The sequence below is a fragment of the Helianthus annuus genome, chromosome 3, assembly GCF_002127325.2.
Source record: "Helianthus annuus cultivar XRQ/B chromosome 3, HanXRQr2.0-SUNRISE, whole genome shotgun sequence".
NCBI classification, from domain to species: Eukaryota; Viridiplantae; Streptophyta; class Magnoliopsida; order Asterales; family Asteraceae; genus Helianthus; species Helianthus annuus.
The window spans coordinates 141,371,568-141,392,596 of record NC_035435.2 but is presented as its reverse complement, the minus strand read 5'-3'; the positions used below and the strand labels follow the sequence as shown (position 1 = coordinate 141,392,596).

At 35.1% G+C, this 21,029-nt stretch overlaps 3 protein-coding genes and 1 long non-coding RNA gene across 4 annotated transcripts; 2 read left to right on the top strand and 2 right to left on the bottom strand.

The window, feature by feature from the left end:
- Window positions 1–3,666: 3,666 nt before the first annotated feature.
- On the bottom strand, window positions 3,667–5,320 carry LOC110929974 (zinc transporter 1). Its single transcript, XM_022173172.2, has 3 exons — window positions 4,578–5,320; window positions 4,313–4,462; window positions 3,667–4,179 (listed from the first exon to the last, which is right to left on the bottom strand). Exons 1-3 carry the CDS (start codon window positions 5,214–5,216, stop codon window positions 3,874–3,876), a joined length of 1,095 nt encoding a protein of 364 aa, XP_022028864.1. The 5' UTR covers window positions 5,217–5,320; the 3' UTR covers window positions 3,667–3,873.
- Window positions 5,321–7,898: 2,578 nt separating this feature from the next.
- LOC110928081 lies at window positions 7,899–8,458 on the top strand. Its single transcript, XR_002586122.2, has 2 exons — window positions 7,899–8,028; window positions 8,317–8,458. It is a non-coding gene; the product is annotated as an uncharacterized LOC110928081 (long non-coding RNA).
- A 190-nt stretch (window positions 8,459–8,648) lies between these two features.
- LOC110932212 (protein FAR1-RELATED SEQUENCE 5-like) lies at window positions 8,649–11,146 on the top strand. Its single transcript, XM_022175564.1, has 4 exons — window positions 8,649–9,112; window positions 9,208–9,466; window positions 9,750–10,307; window positions 10,466–11,146. The coding sequence occupies exons 1-4, from the start codon at window positions 8,649–8,651 to the stop codon at window positions 11,093–11,095; spliced, it is 1,911 nt and encodes a 636-aa protein (XP_022031256.1). The 3' UTR covers window positions 11,096–11,146.
- Window positions 11,147–15,818: 4,672 nt separating this feature from the next.
- Window positions 15,819–16,908, bottom strand: LOC110932211. The gene is made up of 3 exons (XM_022175563.1): window positions 16,896–16,908; window positions 16,739–16,801; window positions 15,819–16,183 (listed from the first exon to the last, which is right to left on the bottom strand). The coding sequence occupies exons 1-3, from the start codon at window positions 16,906–16,908 to the stop codon at window positions 15,819–15,821; spliced, it is 441 nt and encodes a 146-aa protein (XP_022031255.1).
- Window positions 16,909–21,029: the final 4,121 nt, after the last annotated feature.

Below are 21,029 nucleotides of genomic sequence, written 5' to 3'. Positions count from 1 at the left end.
CATGACCTAATGGTCATAAGCCTTATCCCACCACCAAGATACCACTAGGCTATAATGCCATAGGTTGAGCAAAATATGTGAGTGGTTCTCGAAAATTAACAAAATAAACATTGAATTTTATATTTGTTTAAATAGGCAATTCAAGGAGCTGGATTTTTCAAAGTGTGGGTTGTGAAGGAGTCAGATTATTCAAGTGTAGGTTATGAAAGAGCCGAATTGGAATTGACTTTACATTTGTTCAAGTGGGTTGTATTCGAGCCGGATTATCGGAGTGTAGGTTGTGGAGTAGCTAGATTGTCAAAATTGGGATGTGAAGGAGTCAAATTATCTAAGTATGGGCCATGAAAGGGCCGTCCATGCTTATTTGTCCTCATCTATTGGATCGCCTAATGAGCAAATGTAAAAGTCAATGCCTATTTTGTTAATTTAGGAATAAAAATATGTTTATGTTAATTAAATTACATAAGCGAAATATGATAATTAAATTACAAATGCCGATTCATCTCGAGAATAGATGATGTGGGTTCAAACACAAAACTTTATTAATCAACAAGCCTAAATTCTATGATGAAGAAAGTGAACCACAGTCAGTCCATCATCTTCTCTGTCAGTCTCCTCCATTTGAAAGTCAGGTTAGTGATTTTATAGTTTCAAGTTTCAACGTTCAAATAATCAATCGTCAATTTAGATTTCAAATCCAATGATATACGGGCATATATTTGTTTTCTTGTATTCATTTTTTTCCTTCTCATTTATTGCTTTATCATTTGTTAATATAAGATTTAAGTATGGTAGGTAAGATGGCGGTGTTATTCATCTTCATTTCGCGTGTTTATGTTTAATCTGTCCATTCTGACGTGTTGGATATTTGACGGGAGAACATCTTAACCCATTTTGACCCGTTGATAAACTAGTAGTCCAAATCAACCCAGACTTCTGACCTGGTCAATGTTATAAAACAAGGTCTCGGATACTCACTTAGTAATTGTTACAAGGTTGGATGTCGAGGCGGCTTTCTTCAATTCCACCAAATTACTCGAAATCGATCAATCTCGGCCAGAATCGGATCTAGTAGTCAGCTCGGGGCCGAGTTTGACTTAAAAAAATAATGAATATCTATTTTTGCAATATCATTTTTCAAGGAAGGAATGAATATCATTTTTCCAAGGAATAAATATCAATTTTTAAAAATATTTTAACATTTGAACATGTATTTTTTTATTTATATTGATATTCATGTATATTGTTATAAATATTAGTAAACTTAGGATTGATATTCATGTATTTTGTTATAAATATTAGTAAACTTACGATATTTGACATATATATTATTTTCCAAAAACTAATTTCTTTATAATTTAACATGTCCGGGTACTGTTCGAGTACTCTCCGCCTAGATGGAGTACTCGCAACTCCCCAGTAAACCGATTAGGGAGTACCTATCGACTTATACAACCATGTTCTTGGCTACGACTACGAGTTAGGATTGCCAACTCTAATAAATATATTAGTAAAAAGATTTAGTATAGTTGTTATTTTTGCATTTAAATTCAGTTAAAATATAAATAACATATCTTTAACTCTAAATTAAATAAAAAAGCTTTAATTTGAACTTTAATCTTAATAAAAACCTAATATTCAAAACCCCAAAAACATAAATAAGATAACATACCCACAAGAATGCCTAAATGTTTTTAGTAGTAAAAACGCTCAAATCGTTCTGGCTTCTCCGATAACTCATGTGAAATAGTAAATCCAAGTCGATATGGGTTGCAAACGGGGTGTTTGAGTCAAAAGCATCGTTAATCATCGCTTATCACAATACCTTCAATCCAATCAACACATCTTTATTAGAGTAGCTATCTTGTCAACATTACGTTAAACATGTTCGTCTTTACACATTGTCATCTAAACACTGTATGCTCTCCTTGTCGCTCTTCCCTCGATGGTAAGTACAGTTCGAGCTCGTCTATTAAACGAGCTTATTCTTTGGCTCGGCCTCAAGCTCATTTAGCCCAGCTTGATTCGACCTTTCGATCTCACGTACTTCACACACGGTTTGGCTCGTATAGTGGTGCACAAAAAACCCGGACCCGGAAAAAAAAACCTGGAACCGGGTATTATAAAAACCGGGTTTTCTATACCCGAACCTACCCATAGGGTAGGGACCGGGTATTCATATTTGATCTAAACGAACCCGGAACCGGGTTTTTTTATACCTGGTTTATACCCGAAACCCGGTCTTTATAAATACTCGGAACCGGTTTTTATAAATACCCGGAACTGGGTTTTTTTATACCCGGTTATATAGCTACCTCTAGTTTTAAGTGGATGCATCTTTGAAAATATGATTAAACACACCTAATTATGGACATTCCACTTCTGTTTAAGTTTATGGGCTTCGTGTGGGCTTTAAGCTTTGGGGGAATATCACTCCCCTTGTTTATGTAATCCAAAAGGATTCAAATCAGGACTATTCCTTCGATCTAGCACTATCGAATTTAAATTTAGAAATGTCATTAAAATTTCAATAGGCACCATCCACTAAAACATATAAAGAAGCATTAATACCCGGTCGGGTTTTTTTAATACCCGGTGCGGGTTTTTTCCCAACCCGATGAATACCCGAACCCGAAAATAGGGTATTATAATACCCGGGTTTTATAAAACCCGACCCGAACCCTACCCGAACCCGGGTATATAGGGTATACATTTTTGGTAGAAAACCCGGACCCGGACCCGACCCGGTTTTTAAAAAAAAACCGATCTTGTAAAACCCGATCCTACCCGAACCTAGTTCCATACCCAGAACCGGTTTTTAAAAAAACCCGATTTGTGCACCACTAAGCTCGTATACACATCTATATCATATCATAGAAAGGAATAAAGTAAAAAAGAAATAAATCACTGAAAATTCAACTTCAGCCCGTACAAATTTGGGCCCCCAGTTAGGCCGAACCATCAAAGGTTGTTTGCTTGCATGCCTGGCCCGTCATAAGCTCTCTAGGTCCTAGCCTATTTGCACTTAACTAACTCCCATTATCCATTTTTCCCTCATCACCAATAGTGGCTGCTGATCACACACAAACAGTACACAATCCCACTAAAACAGTAAAACACGCATGAAAATGTGAAACAAGACAGGATACGTACTTCCACTTCCGCCGGTGAAGAATCAATTGGTGATTAATAAATAATTACTTTTTCTTTTCTTTTCTTTCTTTTCGTTTTTCTAACGACAACTTTTATTAGAAACAACCCCACTAGCTAGACACTAGCAAAGGCAAACAACCAACGGGAAACGAAAAACACATCGAAAACTTGCGGTATGCCCCACTTAAAAAATTAGTAGTTGATTGTTGGTTCCAGGGTGGGCGGGCGCACCCTTGGAAAAAATAATTTAGTGTATTTTTTAGGCAAAAACCCGACCACGCGCTTTGACTCAACCATTCTTCCGCATCCCTAGCATAATTCCTAAGCCGCCCATGGTTGGTTCCTGTTTAATAGGTTTTTTTTAATTTCCTTTGACATTTTTTTGCTTTTTCCAAAATAGATTTTTAGTGGGAGGTGAATTTATCCTAAGAACTCAGAGAAATTTCTTTACAAAAATATTTATGATATTTGTTAAGTATGAAATAATAAACAGCTATCTATTCTTTCCACTGATTAATTAAAATGATATTTGGTCAAAAGAGTAAATGCTTTGTTTACATAATTTGATTCCAATGTCCTCCACTTCAAATGCTGGATGCTACTTGAATGAACCTACTCACTTGCTTGCCTTTTTTACATGTTGCTTTGAACAATTCCATAATATATCAAAATTAAAAATGGGAATTTAGTCAATCTAATCTTAATTAATTAATTAATTAATTAAGCCCATATAGCCAAAAAAGACATACACCCAGCCCCTAAAAGAAGTGACACATTTGCCCCTAACTGAAGCCTCAAATTACTCTGCATCCTTGGGTTCATGAAGTCTGCAGCCAGCAGGTCCACAAGTGCCATGTAAATCAGTATCCCAGCTGAACAAGAATTCAAGACTCCTTCCACTATTAGAGATGTTGTGCTCTCTTCCCTGTAAATTTTCGATATTCCGATGCCTATCGCAATTCCTACTGGCGTCGTCAGCGAGAAAAATATCGCCATTATTGCCGTTGCCAAAGATTTATATTTTGCCTGTGTATATGGCAGACAGTTGGTTAGCTTTATCATTAAATTCATTATCCTTTTCATTGTTTACAGTTATTTAATACACATAAAATATTATTCACCAATACAGTTTTTCAGTTCTTTTGAATTCTTTCGTTACCTGAGAGATGCATCCACCAAGTCCCATGCCTTCAAAAAACTGATGAAATGACAAGGCTGCAAGTAAAGACTTTATGGTGGATATATGTTGCGAAGCGCCCAACGAGAGTCCGATTATAACCGAGTGAACGATTATTCCAAGCTCCAAAACCTAATTAAATAAAAAAAAGTGTCAGTGTCAAGTGTCAACATGTTGCTACTAAAAATGTAAACTAACAAAATAAACTACAAAGTTAGAAAAAACAATAAGTTGTGATAAAAATTACTTGTGATATGATACGATGCCTCATGAGTTGATATTCATGAGATGATAAAACGGAGCCATGAGCATGGCCATCGGTGGCATGTGCATGGACATGAACATGACCAGCATGATCATCAACAACATGATCATCACTATGACTATGACTATGAGTCTCCACATCCATAACTTGTTTGGTCTTTTGCTTGTTGAAGTGCATCTTTGTATAAAAGCTGGTGGCAAAGGTGTCCAACATAAGGGCCCCGATGGCGCAGCTCATGGCGATAAATCCTGCGAACGGGAACTTACCCCACGGGCTGTTAGGAAGACAAGGGGACGCCAGATGGTCGAAAGCATCCGGTAATATGTGGATAAAACCAGTTCCTAGGATCACACCCGCCGCGAATGCTTTGATCATGAAAAAGATGTCGTTGTCCGGGTTTAGAGCTTCTACTTTATTGCCTAGTTGAGGGATGCTTACGCCGATTCCTCCGGCTAAAAGGATGGTTAGGATTGCGACTATTTTGTATTTTAGGGACTCGTGTATGTTGGTGTTGTTATAGCTATTGTCTTCCATGTTGCATTGTGGTGTTACCATGGTAGGAAGTAGTGCAAGAAGAAGAAAGAGTAGGTAGATGGATGTTTTGTTGGAAGAGATGGTCATGGTGATTGAATGGGTATGTTTGTTTGTGTTGGATTACAACTTCTAGTTGTTTTCACGAAGAAGGTTGTGTGTGTTTATCATCTATATATATGTGTTAATATATGTATATATGTGTGTATATATATGTATAGAGAGAGAGAGATGGGTGGGTTGGGAGGAGAATAAAAAAGGGATGGTGTGAGTGGGAAGAATCCATGAAGAAAGATGGAGGGACAGAAACGAAAGAGAGGCTGGTGTTAGGAATTAGGATTAGCATAGTACTTGCCTCTTCTATTTCTTATTTCTATAAACAAAATTTATAAGACTAACATACTTTTTGATTTAAATTTAAAAACATGGTATGCCGGTTTGTTTAACATACAAATATTTGTAATATCAACCCCAAACTATGGTTAATATCACATTCTATACGTGTTAAAGAGGGGTGCTATACACATGTCACTGACAATCTAGTCTTACATTGTTTTTAAACGGCCGTTTGAGTTTGCACTGAACAACAGTTTGAAGGTTAGAGCTTGCACCATAGTCCCCAACTTTCACATGGTTGTTTCAAGATTCATCAAACGGTCATTTGAAAGTTAGAGCTTACGTCATAGTTCATACTTTTAGAGGGTTGCTTTGAGATTTTCGTTGAACAACCGTTTGAGCATAAGGGTGAGGTAGGATTCGTAGGACCCATTATAGAATATATAGATGACGTTTATCAATGTGCTTAGTATAGATTCTTTTGCTTATGTGATACTATCTTATTTATCGCCTTAAATAAAAATCTATTATGTTGTTAACTAGAAATCAATAAAAAAATCTTTACCATCATTTTAACTAAAAATTAATGGACATGTAGTCTAGCAGTATAAAGGTTTGTAGAAAAGTGTCTCTTTGTATCTCATTGAGGGTTTAAGTCAGTGTTGGACTATAATTTTTTAATGGGGGCGGAAATTATACGTTTATCTATCACTCTATGATAACTATTTTTGGTTCGGTTCAGGTCAGATCACACCAAGGACGGGTCATATAAAAGGGAGATAGTTAAACTATAAATATTATATAATCAACAAAAGTATGTCAAACATCATTACAAATGCATAACTAAATTCTAAAATCTAATATATCTAATTCATTTTTTGACTTAATCATAACTTATAAGCATTTAATGTTCTAATCCACATTAACTATTCGTCTATTCATACAAACAATGATATTTTTCTTTGTAGTTGTCGCTAGGTATTTTTTACTTTAGAGTAAACTGCCATTTTGGTCCCTGTGGTTTGGCCAGTTTTGCCACTTTAGTCCAAATCTCAAACTTATTACATCTGGGTCCCTGTGGTTTGGTTTTTGTTGCCATTTTAGTCCAAAATCCAAAAATCCCCCTTTTTGACTGTTAAAAGCTGACTATTTTGTCCTTTAGTGCAGGGGCATTTTGGTCATTTTTTAAATTTTATTTTTTTTCAATAAAACCCAAATCAAAATAATCATCTTTCTCTTCTCTCTCTCTCTCTCTCTCTCTCTATAGCAGCACCACCACCACCGCCACCTCCTCCCCCTCTCTCTCTTCTCTCTCTCTATAGCACCACCACCACCGCCACTCCAAACATCATCATCAAAACCCAGATCAAGAACATCATCAAAACCCAGACAAGAACATCATCAAAACATCATCAAAACCCAGACATCATCAAAACCATCATCAGAACATCATCAAAACCCAGATCAAGAACATCATCAAAACATCATATTTGCAATAAAACCCAGATCAAGAACATCATTAAAACCCAGATTCCAACACCACCCACAAACTTAAAAAACAAACCCACAAACAAAATCAAATCTTGATCAAAACCCAATAACCGTATCCAAATTACAAAATGCCCACTAAATCAAATCGAAATCAGATCAACTATCAATACCGATTTCAAAACAAAAGAAAAAAAATGAAAAGTTCACCTGCCGCCACCTGACCACCGTCACAACCTGCTGAGCACCACCACCACCGTTAACTGCCTGAGCTTGACTAACCTGCGCCGCCATCTCAAAACCCTAACAGATTTTCCCTTTTTTCCAAATTTTTCACCGTTAACTGCCTCATCTACCACCACCACCCCCATCTACCACCACCGCCCCCATCTACCACTACCGCCGCCGTGAGCGGAAGCGTCGCTGCCACTGTTGCTGTAAACTGGGTGTCGGCCATCCTCCTTTCTCCGATTCTCTCTCTCTGTTTCAGGTGTGTTTGTGGAGAGATAAAAGGGTGGTTGAGGGAGGAGATGAGTGGTCGTGGTGTGTGTGACCGGAATAATGTCGCCGGTTCTCAGAGAAGAGAGAGAGAGCTGGTCGATGATGAAGATGAACTCAGATCTGTGATGTGTGTATATTAATATATATATATAGGTAGAGGTTCAACTAAGAATTTAATCTTCCCTAAGTTTCCTAAGAAGCAATCTTGAGCTTACATGTGGCAATCTCATTAATTTAGATGAAAGGGTAATATTGGAAAATGCAAATTTCAAACAGATCTGTACTTAGTTTTAATCACACGATTTTCATTCCTTCTTTCATATTTTTCATTCATTCATTCATTGAGCTTACCAATTTCATCGAGATCGTTTTCATCTAAATCAATCGCAAATCTCAATCTCAATCCTGCTGAATCGTTGATCGTTTTCATCGATTTGCCAGTACCTGCGAGATTGAGATCAATCCTGCTGAATCGTTCATCGTTTTCATCGATTTGCTGGAACCCTAGCTCCTCTGTTCATTCATTGATTTGCTGATTTATCCTCCTCTATTTTAATGATGTCTACTACTGTCGATGGTAAAATACCTTCTAGTTTTAATTTCATCTACTTTTTAGGTTTTTAGTTTTGATCTAAGTTGTGCTGGTTTTTATTTAAAAGTGTAGTTCTGAAGTTGTGCTGGTTTTTTGAAGTTGTGCTGGTTTTTTTATATTACATCATATTTTAAAGTGTAGGTTTGTAAAGTTGTGCTGATATCTTTATTTTGTGCTAGTTTGTCTGGTAAAGTTGTGCTTGTTTTTTGTGCTGGTTTATTGTAAAGTTTGTGCTGATATCTTTTATTTGTTCTGGTTTTTTGATTTGTTCAGGAGTTCGTATCTGTCCAACTACTGGTAATCAGTATTATACTCCTATTGTTCCAGATTCTTCCAAACCTGTAGTTGGTATGCATTTCCAGTCAATTGATTCTGCCTTTAATTTCTATAAGAAGTATGCTAAGTTATCTGGGTTTGAGGCTCGGAAGCATACTCAATCTTCAAAAAATGGTGTTGTGATTAGAAAGTACTTTGTTTGTGCGAAAGAGGGTTCAGCGACATCCTGTGCTGTTGACACGGTAAATGATAGTGTTGGTGCTGATAAAAAGTTAAATGACCGAAGGAGGAGACCTTCTAAACGTACCGGATGTAAGGCACACATCCGTATGTCTTTAACTCCAAAAAATACTTATAGAATTTCTCATGTATTTGAGGAGCATAATCATTCTTTTGTTGATGAAGAGGATTATCATCTTTTAGCTTCGGCTAGAAAGTTGACATTCACTGAAGAGCAACTGCTTTCTGATTTTTCTGAGATGAATATTGGTCCAGTTAGGGCATTCAACCTTATGAGAAAGATTCGTGGTGGATTTGATAAGGTTGGAGTGACGTCTATTGATTGTAAAAATTTTAAAAGAAATATTAATTTGTTCATTGGAGAGTTTGATGTGGATATGGCTGTCCAACGTCTTATGAAGAAGAAGCTGTATTTGCCGAATTTTTCTTGTGAATTTTATTGTGATGAAAAAGGTGCTCTTGCTGGATTATTTTGGGCTGATGAAGAAATGAAACTGAATTATGAGGTCTTTGGGGATGTTATGTCTTTTGATGCTACGTTCCATACGAACAGGTATTTTATTCACTTTTTGTAGATCATTTATTCATATTTTTATTAAACTAGCACAATTCAGCAAGCAGTTGTAATATAATCAATTCAATTTTTAGGTATGACTTGGTATTTGTTCCGTTCACTGGAATCGATAATCATCATCACAATGTCACGTTTGCTGGTTCTTTGTTAGCATCTGAAACTGCTGAATCATATAAATGGCTTCTTCAAAGTTTTTTGAAGGCTTTTGGTGTTGCACCTAAGGTGGTTGTGACTGATCAGGACGCTGCAATGAAAATTGCCATCCGAGATGTTTTCCCAGATACCAGACATCGTTTGTGTATGTGGCATATAATGATCAAAGTTTCTGAAAAGATAACTTTCTTAAACCAGCACACTTTTAGCATATAAACCAGCACACTTTAAACAATCCATTTAAACCAGCACACGTTAGCATATAAACCAGCACACTTTTAAACCAGCACACTTTGGCATATAACTCAGCACACTTTTAAACCAGCACACTTTCTTTAAACCATCACAGTTTAAGCATCATAGTTTAAGTTTATACATCAACTAGCACACTTTAACATATAAACCAGCACATTTTAGTATTTGTTTGCTGTTTTAATATACTAATTATTTTTTTTTGTTATAGGTTGGTACTGAGCTATCACAAGATGAGGTTTTTAAAGAAGATATATGTGATGTTGTATGGACTGATGCTCTTGAACCAGCACAGTTTGAGACACAATGGTGTGATTTAATGATTAAGTACAACCTTACTAGTAACAGCTGGCTGTCTGATATGTACAACCTCAGATCAGATTGGATTCCTGCATACTATCGTCATGAACATATGTCCGGTCTTATGCGTACAACATCTAGGTCTGAGAGTGAAAATCATTTTTTTGGTCAATTAACCAACACAAAATTGTCATTAGTTGAGTTTTTGAGCCATTTTGATACTGCAATGGAATCTCAGAGGTTTAAGCGCAGCAAACGTGATCATGATACCAAATACACACAACCTCGCATGAAAACCAGTTATGAATTGGAACTGGAAGCTGCAAAGATTTATACTCGGGGGATATTTTTTGATGTTCAAGAAGAAATTCGACTTGCTTGCAAGAATTGTATGTGCAGGCGTGAAGAAGAAGTTGGTGATTCAATTAAGTTTTATATTCTACAGGTCAATCTTCCTGGCCTTCATGAGGTATTTATTTATACCTTTAGTAGCACAAACATGTTCTGCTTTTTACAATACATTTTAAGTAGCACAGTGATTTATATTTACAATTAGAATTTTACATATATAAACCAGCACACTTTTGTTATAAACTAGCACAATATAAGCATTTGTTATTTGTGTAGGTTCTTTTTACTCCTAAGGATATGGTAATTAAATGCAGCTGCAACCGATATGAGCAGTATGGTTTGCTATGTAGGCATGCCTTTTGTGTTCTTCGTCTTTGTGGTATAAAGGAGTTCCCTAAAAAATATGTTATGAGGCGTTGGACAAGAGATGTTGTTCCAAAAAAGACAAAAGTTTCGAGTTTTGATCAAAATGCTGCTGGTAATCAAGTTGAACGTGCTTCCAGCATTATGCGTGAGATAATGACTGCAACTGAACATATTGTTAACCGTCTTGTTACAAATATTGACCTGTTATCGTTGTATAGAGACCAAGTGATCGAGTCGAAGTTGAAGGTTGATTCTGCTGACCTTCCTGCAGAATCACTTGACAAGAATGCAAGATTAGCTAATATTCTTCATGCTGATCAGCCATGTTCATCGTCTTCTGCTACCATTCTTCCACCTAGTGGTATTAGAAACAAGGGGTGTGGTTCAAACAAACGCTTAAAGTCTTTTCGTGAGGTATCATCTTCAAGAATATCAAAGAAAACTAAAACTAGAGGTTGTTTGATATGTGGAGGTCATGGACATAATAGTCGGACTTGTAAGATGAAGACTACTGTTGCTGATTCCCAGAAGAGTAGTTAGTCGTGTGTCTTGGAAATCATGATATTTGGATTTGTTATTTTTTTCATTTCAGTTTGGATTTCTTGGATTTCTTTACAACATTCAACCAGCACAATTTTAAACTTTGTTCTTTAAAACCAGCACAATTTTAAACTTTGTTCTTTAAAACCAGCACAATTATAAAACCAGCACAATTTTAAACTTCTTCTATGAAACCATCACATATTGTCATAGTGAAACCAGCACAATTTTAAACTTTGTTCTTTAAAACCAGCACAATTATAAAACCAGCACAATTTTAAACTTTGTTCTTTAAAACCAGCACAATTTTAAAATTTGTTCTTTAAAACCAGCACAATTATAAAACCAGCACAATTTTAAACTTCTTCTATGAAACCATCACATATTGTAATAGTGAAACCAGCACAATATTAATTGTAAAACCAGCATAAAATTAACTTTCCTAATATAACTGTTAAAGCAGTACAATGTAATTGTTAAACCAGCACCATATTAATTGTTAAACCAGCACAAAATATTACAGACAACTACCAAACTAATGTTATATTGTTCAACCAACACAATCAATATTTCTGGTTCAATCTGTCATTGATTTTCGTTTCCGCATTTTTCTTGCATTCCTCTTTCTTTTCAGGCTCCATCTTCTCATACTTCTCTAACAGTTCCATCATTTCACCTTTCGCTAAGTTGATGTCGGATAAAAGTATTTTGCTTAAATACTTGTATCTCAGTTCAACCAACTCTTTGTCTTGTTCCGGTGACTCTTTCGACAGCCCACTATCCCATTCCTTCTTGCTCACATGATTCCCTGTGTATGTCTCCATGTGTCTCATTGCAAAGACACCACAATCTACAAAGTTCTTTTCCGTTTGCCACGACATTTTCATTATTTCTGGTTCCAAGGGTGACATCTTTGTGTGCATTGTTGGGTATTCAACTTCAAGGTAATCACATACAATTTCTTTCTGTAATTTGTAAATTTTCAAAATCAAAATCCCTAAGCATCACAAATATAATTAAAATAAACAGCACAGAATTAATGGGCATCAATATATTACCACTCTTTTAGCACGTGCCATTTTTTGTGCTTTTGCTTTCCCTTTCATGTTGTCTATAATCTTGATGGCTTCTCCCTTGAAATCAAAACATACAATGTAGTAGTGCTTGTGTTGTAGTATTGGAATGAACAACATGTCCACTTTCCTAATAGTTCCAAACTCGGTAGTCATCAATGTCGCGACAATGTTTTCTCTGAAATTTTGTGTGCAGGTCTTTTTGTTCAGTTTTGGTTTGAAGTTGTTTTCTCCCTGCACAGAAACCAGCACAATGTGTTATAAACCAGCACCAGCACAATGTGTTATGAACCAGCACAATAATAGCATTTCATATATTAGACTAACCAGCTATTAATAAAACAATAATATTTCAAAACCAGCACAATGTGTAATAATCCAGCACATTTTGTTAAATGTGCTTTTTCTAATCTGTTATTAAAACCAGCACATATTAGAAAACATACCAGCATGTTGCATGGGCAGAAAACTCTTGCCGGCGAACCTTTGCTTCTGTAGACCTCTTCACTGTTTAGTACCAATGACCAAGCTGTTAGGACTTGGACATGTATGTATAAGTTCGGGTGAAGCGACTCCAGACATACCCTTGAAAGGTTTGTGTTAAATGCTGTCTCAAATATAAACACCCTGCATTGTTGTAATACACATTAGTTTAAATACTTATTTTTATCCAATTAAGATTTTGTTGGTTTTTATACTTACCAGGGGTCGTCAACTGTCGAGAACATCCATTAGGCTATCCTTACTTCAATTTTTTCAGTTTTTGTTTTTATTTGTACAACTCGCTGCATATATGGTGAACATAAAGGTTCGGCAGGGTGAGTTGTACGTTTGCTTTTCTTCTGGTCTCCGGCGTTTAGGTCTTCACCTATGAATTCTTGTTTTTCACTGTCTGTTTTGGGTTCCTTTTCTGGTGTTTTAAAAACCTCTCCTTGCTGTGCTGGTTGACCAGCAGCCTCATTTCCTTCTTTCTTTGCTGGGTGGCCAGCAGTGTCACTTTCTCCCTTTGGTGGTTCATTAGCATCTTCACCTCCTTTCTTTGTTGTTTCCCCATCAGGTTTACCATCTTTAACCTTTTCTCCACCTGCATCATTTTCTTCTTCACCTATGAATTCTTGTTTTTCACTGTCTTTTTTGGTTTCATTTTCTGGTGTTTTAAAAACCTCTCCTTGCTGTGCTGGTTGACCAGCAGCCTCATTTCCTTCTTTCTTTGGTGGTTCATTAGCATCTTCACCTCCTTTCTTTGTTGTTTCCCCATCAGGTTTACCATCTTTAACCTTTTCTCCACCTGCATCCTTTTCTTCTTCACCACCAACTCCATGATCAGCACCATCTTTTTTGCTGCTTGCTACCTGTTCTGCCTTTTCTATTTCTTTTATAATCTCTGGCCACATTGAACTGGTGATTCTGAAAGGAGTTGAATCAAATTGTGAGACCACCATTTTTTTTTTGTGATTGGGTAAGTTTAACTTCATTCCCTTCTTCCTTTTCATTTCCTCCTTCTGTCTTCTCTCCACTTCCTCCTTTTTTCTTTTCTTCATTCCCTGCTTCTGATTCTTGCTTCTCGAAATTGTACTTTTCACCATATACTACCAATATTTTTCTCCACTCATCCACAGCATCCACAACCTCCTCACCTTTGTACTTTGTTAAACATTCTGCAATAATTTCGTGTGTTTCTTTGACATGCATGTCCAGCTCTTTTGTTTTGGATTTTATCAGACAAATCCATTCCTGAAAAGATAACCAGCACATTCTTTTTATAAAGTAGCACAAATTGTAAAAGTAGCACATTCTTTTTATAAAGTAGCACAAATTGTAAAAGTAGCACATTTTCCATTTTTATTTTTACATACACATGATAAAAGTTTACAATAAAAGTAGCACATTTCAAACTAGCACAGTTTTATAATCCATTTAAACCAGCACACTTTAGCACATAAATCAGCACAATTTCACATTCCAAATTCTAACATTAAACTAACATATACTAGGTATAAACTAGCACAATTTAACATTCCAAACACTAAATGTCATAAAAGTAGCACATTTTTTCAATAACCATCTAAACCAACACTTTTTTCAGTAATACTACAGATAAACACAATAAAATAGAAATTACCACTCCACTTGTTGGATTTGTAGGTGGAATTTGTGAGAGTTTTTCCTGGGATTGTGGAATGTCCAAACTTTGTGTAATGTCTAGAGATTCTGGGAAGTCACTAAAGTAATGATTTCTAGCTTCATCAGTTTCCTTTGAGATTTGTTGATATGTGGATAGAGGTTGTTCAGCTGGTGCTTTTTTCTTTATCTTCAGTTTTACCTTCAAATTCTTTCGTTTTTCACCAGTTGTTGCTGCTTTCAAACTTGTTTTCTTCTTACTCTTCACCACCTTTTGAGTAGGTGTTTGTGTTGTCAAGGTGAGTTTTTGTGCTGGTTTCCCATCTTTTTCACTTCTCTTTCTTTTATTGCTTTTCACCACCGGACCAAGCTTTTTAATTGTATCATTTTTATGATACATTACAGCTGGTATCATCTTCTGTGTTGGATTTGTTCTTTGGTATGTATCATGCGCATAAACCAACTGATTGATTTACAAGTTAGTTTTTGTTATTATGTTTGATAAAAAACAATAAATATAAATCATTTTTAGATAACTACAACATACCGCTAGAAATGTTATCGGTCCGATGTAATGTGCTGCTTTAGATTGGAACCAGCTTGTTGTCTTTCTGTTCAAGCAGTCGATCACGTAGCTGCACCAGTCAACATCCTTAATATCTACATCAGGTTGCAATGTTGTAAGGAATTTCATGTTGACGTTGCCACCGTGTGTGAGCTCTGCCATTATTGAGTTGAACATTACAAGAAAGTTCAGTTGAAATAGCCTTCCACTCTCCTTCTGTTCTTTCACAACATGAATAATATGATGCATTTTTGGCAGTTCATCATCAATTTCAAATTGATTTCTAAACTCTGCAACAACTGGATCACTCATTGATGGTTTACTCAACTCCTTAACCTTCACTTTACCCATTGGTATGCCAAGAACTTCTTGTACTAGGTTTGGTGTTATCACTACATTATGTGTACCTAGATTCAGTGTGTTGATTGTAGGTTCATAATTGTTAGTGAGCCAGTATCCCAGATCAGTTGGTATTTTTGTTATATCAAAGTTCTTCATGCTTTCAAATCCCATGTTATCTACTTCTGCTTTCTGTTCGTCAGATAACACTTGCATGAATTCAACAAGGTTTTTTGGGCTGTTCCTGATTCTAATTCTTTTTTTCTTATCAAATCCTTGAAAAGTGTTGATCGTATAGGTTCAACGTTTGTGGCAACAGCTTTTAGTGCTGTTTTTTGTTTCTTTTCCGGTTGTTCGAAGTCACTGTCTGATGAGCCTGCAAGTAATTTCAGAAGAAACATAGTAACCAGCACAAGTTATAAAGTGTACTATATATTAAAAAAACAATAACCAGTACCATTTTGATCATTTAATACATAATAAACCATGATTTTTATAATTCAAAACATCATTGTTACATAAGGTTCAGAAAAACATGATCATAATACATAACAGCATTGATAACATTAGCAAACTAAAACAAACAACATAAACATGATGATCATAGCAGGAGCTGGCTAGATTGCTACTTCCTTCCAAAATTCTTGACTGAGATTATAGGTTTTTCCTCATCTTCTTCATGTTTAGGTTGTAGGATGGGGATCTTTTGTTTTTCATCATCTTCTTCTTTTTTGGGTTGTACAACTGAGATTTCAGGTTTCTCATCAATCTCTTCTTTTATGGGATCTGAAGGTTCACCACCAGAAGTAGGATTATTGGTATAGCTTGGCCCCCAGATTGCTACTTCATTCCAAAATTTCGGACTCATATAATATTCCTTTTTTGTTGGTCTTACAACTTTTAGTGGAATGGGATGCAAAGGTTCATTATCAAAAGTAGGGATTGGTTCTCCTGGTTGTACAATTTGTAGTGGTTTGGGATTGTACAGCTCTGTTTTCACACACAAAAAAGCAACTGAAACTTATATTACTTATCTCCTGAATTTAAAAGTAGCACAGTCGGTAAACCAGCACAGATTTGGAACCCAAAAAACCACTTGTGCTAGTTTCTTCTAAAACACTAAAGTAGCACAGACGGTAAAGCAACTAGAATTTGTGCTAGTTTACTAGAAAACACTAAACCCTTTGTGCTAGTTTCTTCTAAAGCAATAAACTAGCACAGATAGTAAACCAGCACATATTTGGAACCCAAAAAACCAACTAGAACTTTGTGCTAGTTTCTTAAAAAACACTAAACTAGCACGGAAGTTAAACCAGCACCGATTTCAAAACCAGAAAACCAACCACAACTTTGTGCTAGATATTTCTAAAACACTAAACTAGCACATAGGTTAAACCAGCACATAAAATAAACCAGCACAAAAAATAAACCAGCACTATTTCATTAAAACACAACGATGGATCTGTTTTATAAAATGCAGAACATGAATCAGTTTAGACATATTAAAACCCTAGAAATCTGTTCGTTTACAGATCCTTAACAAACCTTCGAAATCGCCATCAGGTTTTGTTTCTTTATGCTTCTGGCTTCTTGTAGATCTCTTAGAACCTGTGTAATCGATTTGATTTCGAAGAAACTTAGAAAAACCGTACAAAATTGAAACGAATACACCAAAATGCAAAAAAAAAAAAATGGAACGTACTCTCTGAATCCATCGTTGATGTTGTTTTTGTTGTTGTTTGTTCGATTTTCGTCTCTCTTATTGTCGATTTTAGGGGACGTTTCTTACCCATTGGGAAGTTTTGAGAGAGAGTGAAGAAGAACTGTTTTGAATCGTCAATAACTGCTTTTCTTTTTGTCCAGTACTATTTTATGTTTATGGCGAAAATACTCCCGCGCGTTTTAATTGTTTACTTATCTAGTTTAATATTAGGGATTTAATCTGGTCCATTGGTTGTTTAAAAACATGGTGTAGATTGCTTCTTAGGCAACTTAGGCAAAATAGGCTTCTTAGGGGAACCGCCCCCTATATATATATATATATTAATTTTTGAATTAAGAAAATGTTAAATGAAAAGCAAAATGACCAAAATGCCCCTGAACTAAAAGACAAAATAGGAGTTTGCAACAGTCAAAAAATAGGGTTTTTAAATTTTGGACCAAAATGGCAACAAAATGCAAACCACAGGGACCCAGATTAATAAGTTTGAGATTTCGACTAAAGTGGCAAAACTGGCCAAAACCACAGGGACCAAAATGGCAGTTTACTCTTTACTTTATTTGAGTTTTTTTTTTTTCCAAAATGGTGTGAGTGGAAAAAGTATTAATCAAAATGGTGTTGTATGAAATATATTTACCAAAATAGTGTTTTGAAGAATTTATGTATTTCTCACTCCTAATCTTATTAAATAACTTCAATTCCCTTAAATAATATTTGATTTAATCATAAATTATCATATAACTATATTTTTTCATGAATCATAAATTAAACTTTTTTTATTACAAAACTTACTTTGAAAAAAAATACTTATTTTGGAGAACTGTTTTTAAACGTGTGATTATAATCATTTCAGTTATACCCTCGTGATTTTATAATTAATAAAAAAAGTCGTTCAAAAAAAATTAATTAAAAAAGTATGTTATTTTTATTTTTATAATATCAACAAATGAGGTAAGAACTACATTCAAATTCAGTTACTATTTCTTGTGTTTGAACGCTAAATACATTAGTTTTCTTCTGGGTTACGGTTATAAAATATTTTTTAAAAAAAAGTGTTTCAAATGAAAACCATTTTTATTGTGAAAACTCAAAAACTAACTAAAAAAAGCCTAAAAAACACACCAAAAAAAAATTCAATTTTTTTTATAAAAATCGCAGGTTTTTATATTTAAAAAAAATTCAAAAAAAAATAATAAAGTTTGTAGCACACATATTACACATGTGTAGTATTACTATGTGCACAACAACAAAAAAATTGAATTTTTTTATATACATAAATCTGAGAAAATTGGTATGCAAAAAAAAATTTGGTATGTTTTTTTGGCTTTTTTCATTAGTTTTTGAGTTTTTACAATAACTAGTAGTTTTCATTTGAACATTCCCCTATATATTTTAAATATCTTTTGTAGTAGTTAAACCATAAAATATTGATCGTTGTGTATGTTTATGAATATACATATATCATTCTACATGGATGAATAACTAGATAATAAATTACATTTTGCAAAACATTAAGGTTCGTTCTTGTCGTCTTGAAAAGTTGTTATTGATTTGAGTAAATTACCATATTTTGAAAATTCGTTAGCAAAATATTTAGTTTTTTTTAAAATACTATATTTGTTAAATACATATCTAATAGGGCATAACTTTTTTTAAAGACCGACATAAAATATTGCATAACTAAAATTTCTAGAATAACATGCTAAATACATATTTTTAAAGCAAGTATTTTTTTTTTTTTGTTTTCAAAGTAGGTTTTATAAAAAAGAAAAAAAAAAAAAGATAAAAGAAAGAAGGATAGGTTTATAATTTTTGAATGAATTGGAGTCATCCAATAAGATTATGAGTGATAAACAATTAAATCTTCACAAAACACTACTTTAGTAAATACTTTTCTTACAACACCATTTTGGTAAATACTTTTTTCACCAACACCATTTTAGAAAAAAACTCACATGTAAATTTTTAAACAATGGGCTAATGCTTAAGAATAATTTTAACATTTGGATATTGGTAATTATATGATTATATGGAAAATTAGTGTGTAAATATTTATATAAAAAAATTAAGAAAATTCTAATTTGGTTTTTCTTTGGGGTCAATTTCCAAATTTAATAAGGGTTGGTTTCCAAATTCTATCAAATTTTAACCAATATAAAATGTAACAGCTTCTTTCTTTAGAATGCGTCAAGGGACTTTTAACATACTTGAATTGATGAGTTTGTAAAAGTAAAAACTCCAACACCACAACTTTTCAGTTTCTAAAAGTGTAGATATTTGCATGTAAAGTGTAAATTTGATTCATTTGTTGTAGTGAAGTGAATCCGTCTTGAAAGACCAAAAAAGAACATGCATTAGTCGACACCATGAATCTTGCTACTAATGCAAATGTCGTGATTATTTTAAAGCACATTTTCTAACACAAAATACTACTGTAAGGGTGTCGGGCGTCCCATGGTGAAGCCCCCACCACGCGTGGAACAAAACAACACACCGCCGCCACCAAATGTTATAAAACATTAAATTTTTGACGCGTGAAAAAGTTGAAAAATTGGACCGTTGATGTTTGACCGTTTCAATATTACCGTTGATTAGGGGTGCAAACGAGTCGAGCGGCTCGCGAGCCACTCGAGATCGGCTCGAGAAAAAGCTCGAAACAAAGCTCGTTTGTTTATCGAGCTCGAGCTCGAGCCTCGCATGTGATGCTCGTTAGGCTCGGCGAGCCTTATCGAGCCTTAGTGTAAACGAGCCGTGTCGAGCCAAGCTTTTATAAACTTGTTTACAAGCCGACCTCGAACCTAAAAATAAGTATTTAGTAAACGAGCCCGAGCCTGAGCTTCACTTATCGAGCTCGCGAGCCTAAAAAGTCTATTATTTATATTATTTTTATTTAATATACTAATTAATAGATAATAAACGAGCCGAGCCGAGCCGAGCTCGAGCTTGAGAAAATACAAACGAGCCGAGCTCGAGCTTTGAAAACAAAGCTCGAATCGAGCCGAGCCCGAGCTCTCATAAGTTAATCAAGCTCGGGCTCGGCTCGTTTGCACCCCTACCATTGATAAAAAAAAAAAAAAAAAACCTTAAACAATCTATATATACTTCACATTTTTATACCATTTCACCCACACCAAAACACAAACACATATCACACATTCTACATATTTCATAAATGGATTTTCCTACATCTTCGTCGTCTCCGATTGACAGTGATAGTGATAGCCAATCGTCTTCCGACAATGAGACGGTTGAATTTTTCGAGTCGGTGTATAACGAACTTGAAGCAAATTCGAGCCGCCTAAAGAAGAAAATGGTGGATCGTGATCGTATACAAGCCAACGAAGTGTTAATGAACGATTATTTTGTGGAGAATCCGTCTACAATGCCGAAAGGTTTAGAGATCGGTTTCGTTTACCAAAAGAATTATTTTTAAAGATTGTTGGAAACATCGAAGCAACTGAAGAATGGTTTCAAGAACGTTACGACATGAGGGGCAAAGGAAGTTTCACACCGATACAAAAATGCAAGTCCGCCATTCGCCAACTAGCAACAGGTAACCCTCTCGATCAATTTCATGAATACTTAGCTATGCCGGACAGAACTTGTAACACCTCGAAATTTTGCATCCTATAAAGTAATGACACGTGTCATAAGTTTGCACGTGGTAATAAATACTACAGAGGGACTAAAGTTGACAAACATAGAAAGTATGTGAATTCAAGGGGTTCAAGATGTCAACAAGGGATAAATATACTTTACAGTAACCCTACATGATGCTCGTACCTTCGAACGAATGAATCATGGATCATACGGAACGAAACGTGGAAGAAAGTGAGAGATTACAAGCTACAGGGGTTAAATGTGTCAACATGTTTAAGTTGTACCTCTGAGTGACCCTTTAACAAATCTGAGGCTTTGTAACGATAAAATATGCTCACTAGAATGCACGATATAAATTTCATCAAGTTCCGTTATAAAATGGGAAAGTTATGATCGAATTCGTATGAGAGGGGTGAAAAGCGTCAAACATTGAAAGTTATGACTTTTCGGGTAATAATAAAATAACCGAGGATTAATAAGTTGGTAAAAGTCCCGAGGCCCTTATACGTAAATAAG